Source organism: Abramis brama, assembly GCF_963993115.1.
Source record: "Abramis brama genome assembly, chromosome: 2".
In the NCBI taxonomy this organism is placed as follows: domain Eukaryota; kingdom Metazoa; phylum Chordata; class Actinopteri; order Cypriniformes; family Leuciscidae; genus Abramis; species Abramis brama.
In genome coordinates this window covers 10253640-10266727 of record NC_139964.1, presented here as the reverse complement: position 1 = coordinate 10266727, position 13088 = coordinate 10253640, and the positions used below count along the sequence as shown (strand labels likewise).

Below are 13088 nucleotides of genomic sequence, written 5' to 3'. Positions count from 1 at the left end.
TAGTGCACAAAAACGTTTCATCTATGACAATACTGAGATGCACACAGACATCAAGAAACAGCATATGAATCTCAACAATGGTGACAATCAAACAAAATATCCAGATAATCAGATCAACTCCAGCTGCATAATTTATTAAAGCCGCAATGCATGCTGGGAGATGCGGGTGAGTTTTGATTGGTGGTTCCCAGCATGCACTGCAGCATGAAGCATTTCACTGATTGTCACCATTGTTGAGAGTCATACACTGATTCTTGATAGCTAAGTAATAATGTAGAGTTTAATGCATTAAATGTTTTTAAAATCCTTCATTAATTAAAAAAATTATTCTCAAGCTGTAAAATTAAATGGCTTCTATTATAATACAACATTAAAATCACAAGTCCTATATTATAAAACATCAGACACTGAATAAGATCAGAGATTCAGGCAATTACATGATGATAATATCATCATTTTCAATAAACCGCCAACAGCTCCTGATCTCATGGCTTTTTTAGCTACAACAGTTGTGCTTTATAAACACACAGTTAAAGCAGCCAGAGAAAATTTTATTTTAAAGAGTCAAGGGTCAAGAGCACATCTAAAGCAAACGCTAACCACCATCATGGTGTCATCAAAATATGTTTCATATATTTTAAACTATTTAAATATTATATTTATTTAAACTGGAAATTAAATAAAGTAAATCTGGTTAGTTTAAGTGAAGCTGGTAATAAGTGTACGGCCATGCATTTCACCTTTTTGTTTGGCAAAATGACATCAGCAGAGGTCAAATCTTGACATCAAATTGACATCAACACTTTGACGTCAATTTGACTTTCATTTTTGACCTATTTCTTGACGTAATTTTGACATCAAGATGCCCGCTGGGAAGTTTGCACAAGGCTACAGAAGTTTTGAATGTTAGATGTTGTATTTGTTTAAGTTAAAAATAAAATGTTTTATAAACTAAACAAATCCATGGTTCATTGTTGGCAAAATGATCATGATAGGCTTTATATTTCACATCTAACTTATGTGGTTCAGTCTTGTATATTGATTAGGCCTACTTTGCTATTCTATAGGCCTATAAGTTGTATTATAATATGCTACAATGTATTAAATATATTTATCTAAATATATCAATTAGTTTCCACAATATTCACCAGAAGTCATCATTTCAGGAGTTATTTTTAAAAAAATTATTCCTTGGGGGGGCGTGTCCGGGGGCGTGTCACGGGGCGTGTCCCCCCGTTCCTTATTTTCATTTCAGAGAGTTGGCAACCCTATACATAGCATACATTCAGTCACTGCGTGTGGTCGAGTATTGTGGCGAAAAGATCATACCTAATATAATATAATAATAATATAATACAAGATGAAGTAGCATTTGGATGCATTTTATAACAGACAACATAAAGGAAGAAGGTATCATTTGTAAGGTAAAACTATCAAATTACTGTCAAATATGTGCATGCACATCAATCACAGGCCAAACATTACTAAATTTTACTGAATGTAAAAAGTCTGAACGAAAAGCCGGTTCCTGGAAAAGAGCCGGAATTCCATGAATCACTTTCACTTTCGAACTCCTTTTTTCTCTCCTGTAGAAATCAAGTGCCCCGCATCTTTAACTGCACAGTGTCTGCGTTAGTACCCAGCGAACAGATTTTTGTTAAAAGAATGTTCTCAAAATATTCAGTGTTGGTTCTGGGAACGTAAAAAATGTCCAGTTTTCTTGAAGTTAGAAGAACGTGTTTTTAAAGGTATGATGCATAAACGTTCTTTCAACTTAATTTTGATTAACAATTCAACATAGGCTACTAGGAACGTTGATTTCTAACATTCCAAACACATAAAATGTCCAGTTTCCTGAATGTTAATATAATGTTATTTAAAGGTTTGTGATGTTCATGACACATTCTTTCAATCATACAAAATCCATGTCACCCCTTTAAGATAAAACTGGAAACATTTTGTTAGTCAATGTTTTAGTTAATTTATGATAAATAAAAAAAAAAAAACTCAGAAAAACTTTAATGTTTGTTGTGATGTATTTTTAAATATGCATCATTTTTGTTATGTACTATGTAAATACCATTTAAACAAAATTGATTGCTTATTTTATTTAGTTTTATATGGGGAGTGTTATTTGCATTTTGACAACTTGTTTAAACCGAACCAAAAAAAAAAAAAAAAAAAGTGAATAGATCTAACACTCAAAATCAATTTTCTTTGTCATTTCAAGTTTATTAATAATGCAAATGTTGATAAAAGCATGTGTGGTGAAAAAAAAGAGCATTTGCTGATAGATTTATGTCACAGCAGTTATCTGATGATCCTCATAGGCTATTATAATCATTCATGTACACCTATAATCTGGGAATATAAAATCAGTGTAGAGACATATTTGTAAAGCAACTGATCCTGGAATTGAGAAATTGAGCTTGAGTATCAAACATTCAGCAATTTCTTTTTATTTCATTTCTTTCAAAAAACTTTCTAAGAGGCTTTAAGATGACTTTAAGTTTAAAAAACTAAAACTAATAATTATGTTGATTTTAGTTCACCCCTTTAACCACAATTTTTTCTCCCTTTGAATAACACTGTAAAAAGTAACTGCATTACTTTCACAATCATAGGGGAAGAAAATAACCCAGCCTGCATTTATTTCACAGTAAAGTTCTGGCTTCATTATTGTAAAATAATACTCTTTACTCCTGTAAATTCCTGGCAATGTTTACAGTGCCTGATTCTCTCAGAAAACCTTGATATGAGGAAGTCCAGTTTTAAAAGTCTGATTTCTAGACCTGGAAACATTATGGAAATTAGTAAAATTGCCATGGGTATATATATATATATATATATATATTTTTTTTTTTTATTATTATTTTTTTTACAAAGAATACACATTTTACTAGTTATGCTAAGCTCTAGAGAAATTGTGAGTAGAAATATATTTTTAAAGTCCTTATTCTTAATACTTATCCAGTAAATGATAAACAACTGGAGGTGTCAATGATATTCATCGGTTGAAAAGAGCGGGAAAACTGAAGAACATTCACTTCTGGAATACTAAATTTCAACTATCTCATTTATAATAATTGAGTTATTTTATTTTAATTTGTGGACAGTTCTGTAAATTCTGACAAAGATTGGGCTTTGAAAAGTCAAAAACATTGAGAAGTGCTCCTGTAGACCATCCATCTGTCCAGCAACGTTTGCTCAACGGTGTCTCTCTACAGTGTTTACTCTGTGGCTTCTGTCCATATTGCTAATGCTATTCGAGCGCCAGCAAATGTTCAGACCTCAGCCCCAAGGTCCTCCTCCATCATTTCCATCTTCTTCTCCATCATCGTCCTTTTTCTTCTTCTTTTTCTTCTTGTCCTCCACCTTGTATTTGACTCGTCGGATGGGGTCGGTCAAGCTGCGCATTTTGCCTTCGTCGAACTCCTCGTTCATCATGAAGTTTCTGTCGATAAGCTCCGCCCCTTCCTGCCAGTTGCGGTAGCAGTCCGAACCCATTGTGCAGATCTCCGACACGGCGTCGGGCAAGAGGACGGAGCAGTCCGGACGCAGGACCACCACCCTCGGCAGATCCTGCACCTCGAACATCTCGCTCAGCTCCCTGCAAACAACACACACATGATACTACTGTTGGAAACACAGGTAAACTTATAGCATATAGATCAGTGGTTCTCAACCTTTTTGTCAAGGATTTATTCAAAGATCCCCAATGGAGGCTAACTAGAAGTGTCATTAAATTGAAATAAATAAAATGAAAGAATCCTATTTGAAGAGCTGGATGTCACTCCCAAAACTTTTGCGTTCACTCCCCAAACTTTTGCGTTCCCCCGAGAAACTTTGCGATCGTTAGAACTTTGCGTTCATTCGCAAGGCTTTTGTGTTCCAGAAAAATGTTTGCGTTCGTTTGCAAGACTTCTGCTTTCCCTTGAGAAACTTTGCGTTCACTCACAAAACTTCTGCTTTCCCTTGAGAAACTTTGCGTTTGTTCGCAAAACTTTTGCGTTTACTCCCAAAACGTTTGTGTTCCCCAGAGAAACTCTGCAATCGTTAGAAAAAAAAAAGGTGTTCCCCAAAAAACTTTGCGTTCGTTCACAATACTTTCGGTTCATTCACAAGACTTTTGTGTTCCCCAAAAATGTTTGCATTCGTTTGCGTTCATTCTCAAAACTTTTGCGTTCACTCACAAAACTTTTGCGTTTTGCCCGGACAGCATGCCAAATACGCTTAAAATACTCAACACTACATCTGATTTCATGTACGTGTGAACTTGTGAAACTTTTGAATTCCCCAGAGAAACTTTTTGCGTTCACTCCCAAAACTTTTGTGTCCCCCCGAGAAACATTGTGTTCGTTCGCAAAACTTTTGAATTCCCCTGAGAAACATTTGCGTTCCCCTGAGAAACTTTTGCGTTCCCCCGAGAAACTTTGCGATCGTTAGAAAAAAAATGCTGTTTTCGCAAGACTTTTGCGTTCCCTTGAGAAACTTTTGTGTTCACTCCCAAAACTTTTGTGTCCCCTCGAGAAACATTGTGTTCGTTCGCAAAACTTCTGCTTTCCTCCAAGAAACTTTGTGTTTGTTCGCAATACTTTTGCGTTCCCCTGAGAATTTTTTACGTTCCTTGCAGACTCTTTTGATCTGTGCTGAATGGCCCCGACCCCCTGGTAGAGAACCACTGTACAAAACCCCCATTTCATATTGTGCATGCTAGCATGCTATTCGGAACAGAAAGTGCGTGTACTTCCTGTAGGGGTCTTCGTAGGCCAGGAACAGGCAGCGTTTGGGCAGCTCCTTCAGGAACTTCTCCAGCTGCTCCTCAGACGAGTCCAGAGAGATGTACAGCAGCACCAGCTGGGCCGATCGCTCCACGTAGAATTCGTCCGTCAGCTTCTTGAAGAAGTCTTTGAGCGTCGGAGCGAAGTCCTGACACTTCTCACACTCGCCCGAGCCGAAGAACAGCATGAGGATGCGGTTCTGGAGACGCAGGATGATCTCGCGCTCCGTGTCCAGCTCGTCTTTGTCCTTGTTGTTCTTCACCAGAACCTTCCCCAGGAACAGGTCCACCATGACAGCTGAGAGAGAGGGAGAGAGAGAGAGAGAGAGAGAGAGAGAGAGAGAGAGAGAGAGAGAGAGAGAGAGAGAGAGAGAGATAGAGATAGAGATAGAGAGAGAGAGAGAGAGAGAGAGAGAGCTCATTTACTCATCAATTCAAAGCTTTTATTCTGCAGGAATTTTCAGGAGAAAGGCACAAATATAAGTAAACGTTGATGTAATTTTAATTACAACAACTGACGACAGCTTAAAAACACAATCAAGAATATATACTGTACCATTCAAACGACGGGGTCAGTATTTTTTTTTAAAGAAGTTAATATGCATTAAATTAATCAAAACTGACACCAAATATCTTTAATGTTACACAATATTTCTATCTCAAATAAATGCTGTTCCTTTGAACTTTCTATTCATCAAAGAATCCTGAAAAAAAACTGTTGTCAACATTGATAATAAATCAACATATTAGAAAGATGTCTAAAGGATCATGTGACACTCCAGAGAAACACTCAAGAGACTATCTAACAGACTAAAGGAAGTTTACATTATTATTTTTTTTTAACTGCAAATGTAAAAATAGGTCTAAACAACTTCTACAGAAATATTGCAGTGCCCATTTAAACATGAAGCATTAAGCCATTTATTAAGCTGCATGTTGCATCTACAACCCTCAATGCTGACGCACCTTCAGTGACTGAATCTCGTTCTCGATCAGAACCGAAACGATCATGAGTTCAGATGAATGCGGTCCTGCAGGGTGAACGTGTTGTTGTTCCTCGTAACCACACACCCTGTTCACAGAGATTACAGGGTTAAAGAGACACCAGTGAGTGTGTGTCCTACAGTCACCGTGTGTGTTTACTCTCCAGTCTCAGAGAGATCTGAGGATACAGCGAACAGACCACCTCATCTACATCAACCCACCGTCATAATCCTAGAGGGAGACAGAGACAGAGAGAGAGAGAGAAGAGAGAGAGAGTTTAGTACCAATCGAGTCTTCTGGGGTGTTTAGTCTGACGTATGATAATTTGAATTACCCATCAAAAACAAATCATCTGCTGTATGCATCGCTGAGATTCAAAAACACAGACAGAACACAGATTTGTGTTTGTCTTTAATGATTAAGACGACTCATGTCGCACTCAGGACGGATTATGGCCGTGTTTGTCAGAGATCCCATAAGCCTTCTTGTCTGAAAATACACCATGGCCTTGGTAATCCAATAGAGAGAGTGAGCGAGTGAAAACAGGAGTGGCTTCAGAGGGCAAAATGGATTGATATATGAATGAGTTTTATATGCTAATGATACATTTGTAAGACTGGTAAAACTGGAAGATGCCGAGCCGTTTGGACTGAGAAACGACTACACCCCGAGAAGACAAAGGACGTTTCTGGAAAATAACATTTGAACTCTCTCGAGAAACTAGCATCCCCAGCCGAGACACAATCACACTGTCAATCACATCAGGATTGTATTAATCTACATCTCTTTCCCTTCATCTCTTCTCTCTCTCAAGCTGAAATCACCTGAAATTCACCCAAAAATCTACAGTATAAGGTTTAATGTGAACAATTATCATACAACACTATACATGTTTGGTATCATTTGAAATGTCTCAGTGTGAAATATCTCATCCTCATAGAAGTAAACCAAAAGCTAATACCGTTTTTAGGAGTTTAGAGATATCTTTATATGTAGATATCTCTATATATACAGTATATGTGTGTGTGTGTGTGTGTGTGTGTATATAATCAAATAAATAATCAAAAAGATTTTAATCAGACTTTAAGTAACATACTTTATTCTTTGGTATAAAAGGCACATTCAGGAGACATACAAGTTAGTGTGACAAACACGTAAAAGAAAGTTTTTACTCAGTTTTCACTCAGGTAATTCATTTTACTGCCGGTTCTTGAGTTAGCACATGAAATATCACGTAAACATTAGTTTGCAACACAAGTATTTATTTGCTAGCTAGCTTTAAAATGATTCAGTTTAATCGTTTTCTGTTCCCCTATAAATCTCTCAAGGCAACTGGAAATAAAAAATATAAAAACAAAAGTAAAACACTAGTGTGTGGTTCACATGACGGGAAACGTCCATCAGGACTGAGCTAAACAAGCAATAAATTAGTTGTCTGCAAGCAAACTATCAGATAAAAACATGCCGATCTGATTCTCACCATAATCTGGGATGCACACAGAGAAAGTCAACGCTCACTGAAATCATGTGAGATAATAAAGTACAAGTACATTGATCCATATTTCACAGATCGGCCAGGACTAGCGTTAAACGAGACCCATCAGATCAGGTTAAAACTATTTAAAACTAATTCATGTCAACAATGTCAAATCATGTTGATTGTCCTTGAGATTCCCTTTCAAATGAATAAACTCATCGTTTCTACTCCCAGTCAAGCATTTCAGGACAATCTGAGAATCTACGTCCAATAAAACACTGCTTCACTTCAGTCATGTCTCTGAAACCTCCCGGGAGAAGTGTGTGTGTGTGTGTGTGTGTGTGCTAGATCTCATCTCGGGCTGTGCTGTCCAGTGGTGACTGCAGGACGTGTGTGTGTGTGTGCTAGAGCTCATCTCGGGCTGTACTGTCCAGTGGTGACTGCAGGACGTCTGAGTGAGTGTGTGTGTGTGTGTGTGTGTGTGTGTGTGTGTGTGTGTGTGCTAGAGCTCATCTCGGGCTGTACTGTCCAGTGGTGACTGCAGGACGTCTGAGTTCTGTGCTCCGCTGCTCAGCTCCTCCTGCTCGCGGCTCTTTCGTGATCTGGCGCGGTCCCAGTCTGTGCGGACGGTCTCGTTGTCCCAGACGGTGGAGGTCTCGGTGTCACTGATGTATCCCGGGTCGCCGGTGTAGTGCGAGGGGTAAACCAGCAGAGGCTCAGCCGAGAACGCCCGCAGGTCCCGCCGCTGGAAGTGGGACATGTACTCCTCACTGCACAGATCACACGGGACACAACAGTGTTGATATATGAGACGAACAGACAAACAACTGAACAAATGATGGAGAGACAAACATGTCTGAGCCTCAGAGATCAAATAATTATTCCTTCTTCCTTTGTTCATAATTGTACATTTATTTATTTTATTAGTTTTAATGTAGTATTATGGTCGTCAATTATTAATAAAAATAAAAATACTTTTTTACAATGTTTTATTATTAAAACTTTCCTTCCCTGTTCCTGTACTCCGGGCAACACGGAAGTGTTGTTCCAGGGTAACCCATACAGTGAGACTATTGGATAACACTGGGAAAGCGTGCCCTTTCCATGCAGAAGCCACAATTGTGAAAGGTTGTACTGCATATTAAATATTGGGGTGACTTAGCTCAAGGGAAAGACACAAGCTTCCGCTTAGGAGCAGCCGTGGAAGAATACCAATAAAATTATATACTATAAAAACCTAGCCAACGTGTTAGATGTCGCCCAGCCTGCAGCTCTACAGATATCTGTCAGCGAGGAGCCACGTGCCAGCGCCCAGGGGGATGCAACGCCTCTTGTGGAGTGAGAATGCAACCTGAGCGGGAAGGGCACGCCTTGTGCTTGGTAACCCAAGGCGATGCCATCCACCATCCAGTGGGCCATCCTCTGCTTGGAGACAGCCTTTCCCTTGTGCTGGCCTCCGTAACAGACAAAGAGCTGGTCTGAGGTCCTGAGACTTTGAGTTCTGTCCAAGTACAAATGCAGAGTGCAGACGGGACAGAGCAAAGCCAAGGCTGGGTGTGCCTCCTCCAGGGGCAGCGCTTGCAGGTTCACCACCTGGTCCCTAAAGGGTGCCGTAGGGTTCCCCGTCTCTGAGTCAGAAGGTCCCTCCTCAGAGGAATGGGCCAGGGAGGGGCTGTCACAAAGTGCATGAGTTCTGGGAACCAGGTCCAGGTGGGCCAATAGGGAGCCACCAGCAGGACCTTTTTCTCGTCCTCCCTGACTTTGCCATGGGATGTATGGCAGAGGTGGCTTCCCCACCGGTCTGGTAAGCCTTGCCGGTTAAGTCCGACGAGTGCTTACAGGCCCGGGAAGGGAGACAAGGCTCCCCCGCCAGGTCGAGTTAGGGCACAGTTGGATAGCAACGGCCCGCTCCACTGGAGGAATGCGTGTGTAAAACTTACCCGGCCCACCATCAGGGGTGGTGAGGGAGGAGGAGTCACTGGGACCGTTTCTGGCAGTGAAAGATGCCATCCATGACCCAGTGTGCTCCTCATACACCTCCGGGAAGAAAGGAACCGGGGTGGGTGGCTGAGAACCAGCCTAAGCCCCCCGAAAAATTAATCGTCCAGCCTCAAGGCCGTGATCCTCAGGTCACCAGTACTACTGCCTGAAGTAACCCTCTGAGGAGTCTCGACCTAAGCTCTGAGATGGTCATCATCCCACAATGAGGCACTGTGACAATCCCAGGTAACGACAGCATCCAGAAACACACAAGTAGAGTGACATCTTTAAAAAGACGCAGCTCTACTTGTGTAAGCTCTTTCAGGGAACTGCTCTCCTTGGTGCTGAAGCACGCAGGGGAACGGTCGCAGTCTGTAGGAAAGTGTGCAGCCTGTCGGATGCGGTCTCTCTTTGTCTCTTATCAGCCGTGAGAACGGCCTTTGTTTTGCTCAAATAAAAGGCAAAAGAGAGAAAGAATTTGACCCGTATTGCCAGCATGGGAGGTTCTTCTTGAAGAGATCGTTCGCTGAAACGTCGACACTCTCTGTAGACAGCATTCGAAACGCTCGGCTCCTCAACGAAAAGCTGAAGTGCAATCGCACCTGCTGCTCATTATATATAAATGATTGCAGTCCATTGTGCATTGGCTCGTTTAGTTACACTCAAAGTAGATTGGCTTTCTAGCGAGATTCCTATTTAGTCGGTTCAGTCTGATGTGGCGTCGAACGTGACCGACTGAAAGGGAACTGAACACTGGGATTAATGATACGGACATACAGATGAAGATCTCTCTCTCTCACATGGGGTGTTTGTTGTACATGACGGGCAGGAACTCGTCCACCGGCAGCATCTTCTTCAGCGGTTCGGCCCGCAGCAGCTTCTGCGCTCCGCGTAACGAGATCATGTATCCCAGTGTCCAGTAGGAATAATCCGCCTCCACCAGGTTGTGGATTCTGGGAACAGATTTCTCCGGACGGTCCACTTGCATCCGCTTCCGTCCGATGTAACTGAGAGGATGAGACAGACAGATAGAGAGATAGACAGAGAGACAGAGAGAGACGGCTCATGAGAAAATGCATCAATCAGCTCATTTCTATTGAAAGTGTGTGTGTTTACTCACATCAAGTCCCAGTCCAGCCGCTGAGACTGGATCTCATGCATCAGATTCTGCAGGCGACGCTTGAAGAAAATCTCGAAGCGCAGATCGTCCTCGATCACCAGAGACGTCTTCAGTCCTCGATCCACGATCTGACGCAAGACACACAACTGGCTCATAACTGGGTATTTACACAACTTCGGATCTCACAGATATGACTTTATCATGCCCAAGAAAAAAAATTTAATAAATTCAATTTAACTAGCTAAATCTTAAAATATAGTTATATTTTTATTGCTATTAAACTTTAGTTTTTTTCATTTTCAGCATGAATTTTACATGATAAATGTTTGTTTCTGATAAATATCTGGAAAACTGTATTATTGTTCTGCACTTTTATCACTGACTCTTGTATCGTCTGGAATAAATACTTGAAAAACTTCTGTTCACTGAACTCAGAACACTTGAAGGCTACATTTAATTACATTTAATTAGTTCATATTTACATGAATATTTAACATTTTAAATAAAAAAAATGTCTATAAATGTATGAGATTTTGCTTTTGAATCAACATGGGTGTGAAAATTCATGATTTTTCACTGGTTTTGCAGCATTTACTTCATTTATATCGTTTTTTTTCTTCCATTTTATTACTGACAGCTGTCTCGTCTAATTACTTGAAAAACTATGTCTCTCTCTCTCACCTCTGTCCAGATGTTGTAGTGCGAGAGAAAGCAGCCCAGTTCTCCTTTAGTGAGCGGCCGGCCGTGATACGGGTCACTGTATCCAGGGAGCATCTCGATCCCCAGCGCCTCCACCTGACTGCTGTTCAGCGCCCTGAAACACACACACACTCTCGTATCAGGCAGTCGGTGTGTGAGAGAGGGGCATTATGGGAAGCTCATGTTTGCAGATGTGTGTGTGTTTGTGTGTTTGAGACATACTTGCCATCTACAGCGGCGATGATCTTGCACTCGATCTGTTGTTCGTAGAGAGTCCTCAGCATACGATCCCTGCGGTCTGAGCGTCTCAGCAGGTTTATCATGAACACCTCAACACACACACACACACACACACATTATAACAATAATAATATATTATACCATTCTCTAATTTCATATGAGATCATATGCAATAAAAATATAACAATATAAAATTAAAAGATAAAACAATTAAATACACTATAAAACACAATAAAACAATACAACAAAATATAAAATAAAAAAAACTATTTAAATATAAAACTAGTTTATAATACATAAAATAATGTAAAATAGAATTAAAGTAAATAATATAATACAATATAAAAAGTAATTAATTTAATATAAGATATAAAAGTAAACAATTTATTATGAGATAATATACTATATTGTTATGATATAAAACATTATGATATAAAACCACATAAAAATAATAATATAAAATTATATAAAAATTTAAAACAATTCATTATACTATAATACAAAATCAAATAATACAAAAAATATATAAAATAAAAAAGTAGTTTAAAGTAGTAATTACAGTAGTTTATAATTACAGTATTTCATAAAATAATTTAATATAGAATTAAATTAAATAATATAATACAATATTAAATAATATAAAATACAATACAACTTAAAATAAAATAAAACATTTTAATATAAAATAACAAAATATCACAGTATAAAATAACATAAGAAAGTAAAATATAATAAATTAAATCTAATAAACTGAGTTCCTCACCTCATCAAAGCCCATTTTATCAGGCTGTTTAGGAGGAAGAGAGAGATAGACGGACGGCTCTGTCGGAGGATTGCGCACTGCAGACAAAACAAATCATCAAGTACGTTTCGTTGTGCTCTCAGCCTTGATAAAACCACTAGAGGAACTTCAAGCAGAAAAACCAGACCGGGGTCATGTGACTCACCCATAATCTCCAGCTGCGAGTGCAGAAAGCTGTCCGCCTCGTCCTGCAAGGTATTCTGGGAGCGCAGGGGCACGGGGAAATACCCATAAGTCTCTCTGTTGCAGAGGTACATCTGAACGTCTGCGGGGGGAAAGGCGTTAAAATTAAAGCAAAAGTAGCGAGCATGAAAACATGAACATGAATCTGAATTCATGATAACTAAGGTAGTTAACTAATATTAACAAATGAACCTTATTGAAAAGTGTTACCCAATAACTCTGACTATATAAACATTCAGTCATTTAAACATTTTTTAAAAGGTTTAAAAATAAAATTATTTTTATTCATTCATATTTTATCATTTTCACTTTATTTTCATCACCCAAAAGTAGAAAGAATATTATGGAGTATTGCATAGTATAACCTGCCATCCGTGCGGAGAAGGCGAAGATGATGATGTCGTCGAAGGCCCAGCTGTAGTCGGGATGAGGCGGGAAGAAGGCCAGCTGACGGGACGCTTGCTTCCTCAGATCCACCAGGAACGTGGAGTGAACCATGGGAACAGCGAAGCAGCCCTTCCTCTCCTGCCGGCGGATGGGCATGTAGGCCGGCGTACGCTTGTAATAACCCTATACACACAGAAGGTGCACTGTGTCATTTGTAGCGCCATCTAGTGGTGAGGTTGTGAACTACAGCCAACAGAAGTTACGGTGGCCGACAGGAAGTGATGTCATGGTCTGAGACAGCAGAGAGTGGCCAGTTAAGCAATGAGGTTTATTTACAAAGATAAATTAAGAAATCATGTTTAATATTTAAAAATGATGGTCCAACTTATTTACAGTGAAGTAGCGTGAAACAACCATCAAGTGCAAAGTATTTACA

General features: G+C 39.6%; 2 protein-coding genes across 2 annotated transcripts in view; both read right to left on the bottom strand.

Moving 5' to 3' along the window:
- Positions 1-2211: 2211 nt before the first annotated feature.
- Positions 2212-6272, bottom strand: nxnl1 (nucleoredoxin like 1). Its single transcript, XM_084106216.1, has 4 exons — positions 6099-6272; positions 5747-5995; positions 4748-5078; positions 2212-3610 (listed from the first exon to the last, which is right to left on the bottom strand). The coding sequence occupies exons 3-4, from the start codon at positions 5071-5073 to the stop codon at positions 3292-3294; spliced, it is 645 nt and encodes a 214-aa protein (XP_083962342.1). The 5' UTR covers positions 5074-5078; positions 5747-5995; positions 6099-6272; the 3' UTR covers positions 2212-3291.
- A 562-nt stretch (positions 6273-6834) lies between these two features.
- The window catches only part of LOC311077615 (procollagen galactosyltransferase 1), a 14267-nt gene continuing 8013 nt past the window's right edge, over positions 6835-13088 (bottom strand). Inside the window, exons 5-12 of the mRNA XM_084106187.1 lie at positions 12631-12835; positions 12228-12347; positions 12044-12120; positions 11263-11369; positions 11023-11155; positions 10342-10469; positions 10022-10228; positions 6835-8011 (exon numbers count right to left, since the gene is read on the bottom strand). Of these exons, the coding sequence (XP_083962313.1) occupies positions 7744-8011; positions 10022-10228; positions 10342-10469; positions 11023-11155; positions 11263-11369; positions 12044-12120; positions 12228-12347; positions 12631-12835 (1245 nt within the window). The 3' untranslated portion in view covers positions 6835-7743. The remainder of the gene's footprint in view (positions 8012-10021; positions 10229-10341; positions 10470-11022; positions 11156-11262; positions 11370-12043; positions 12121-12227; positions 12348-12630; positions 12836-13088) is intronic.

Coding starts and splice junctions, on each gene's coding strand:
- nxnl1 (XM_084106216.1), bottom strand. CDS start 5,073: ATGGTGGACCTGTTCCTGGGGAAGGTTCTGGTGAAGAACAACAAGGAC. Junction 3,611..4,747: donor TACGAAGACCCCTACAGGAA/GTACACGCACTT, acceptor TGTTGTTTGCAG/GGAGCTGAGCGAGATGTTCG.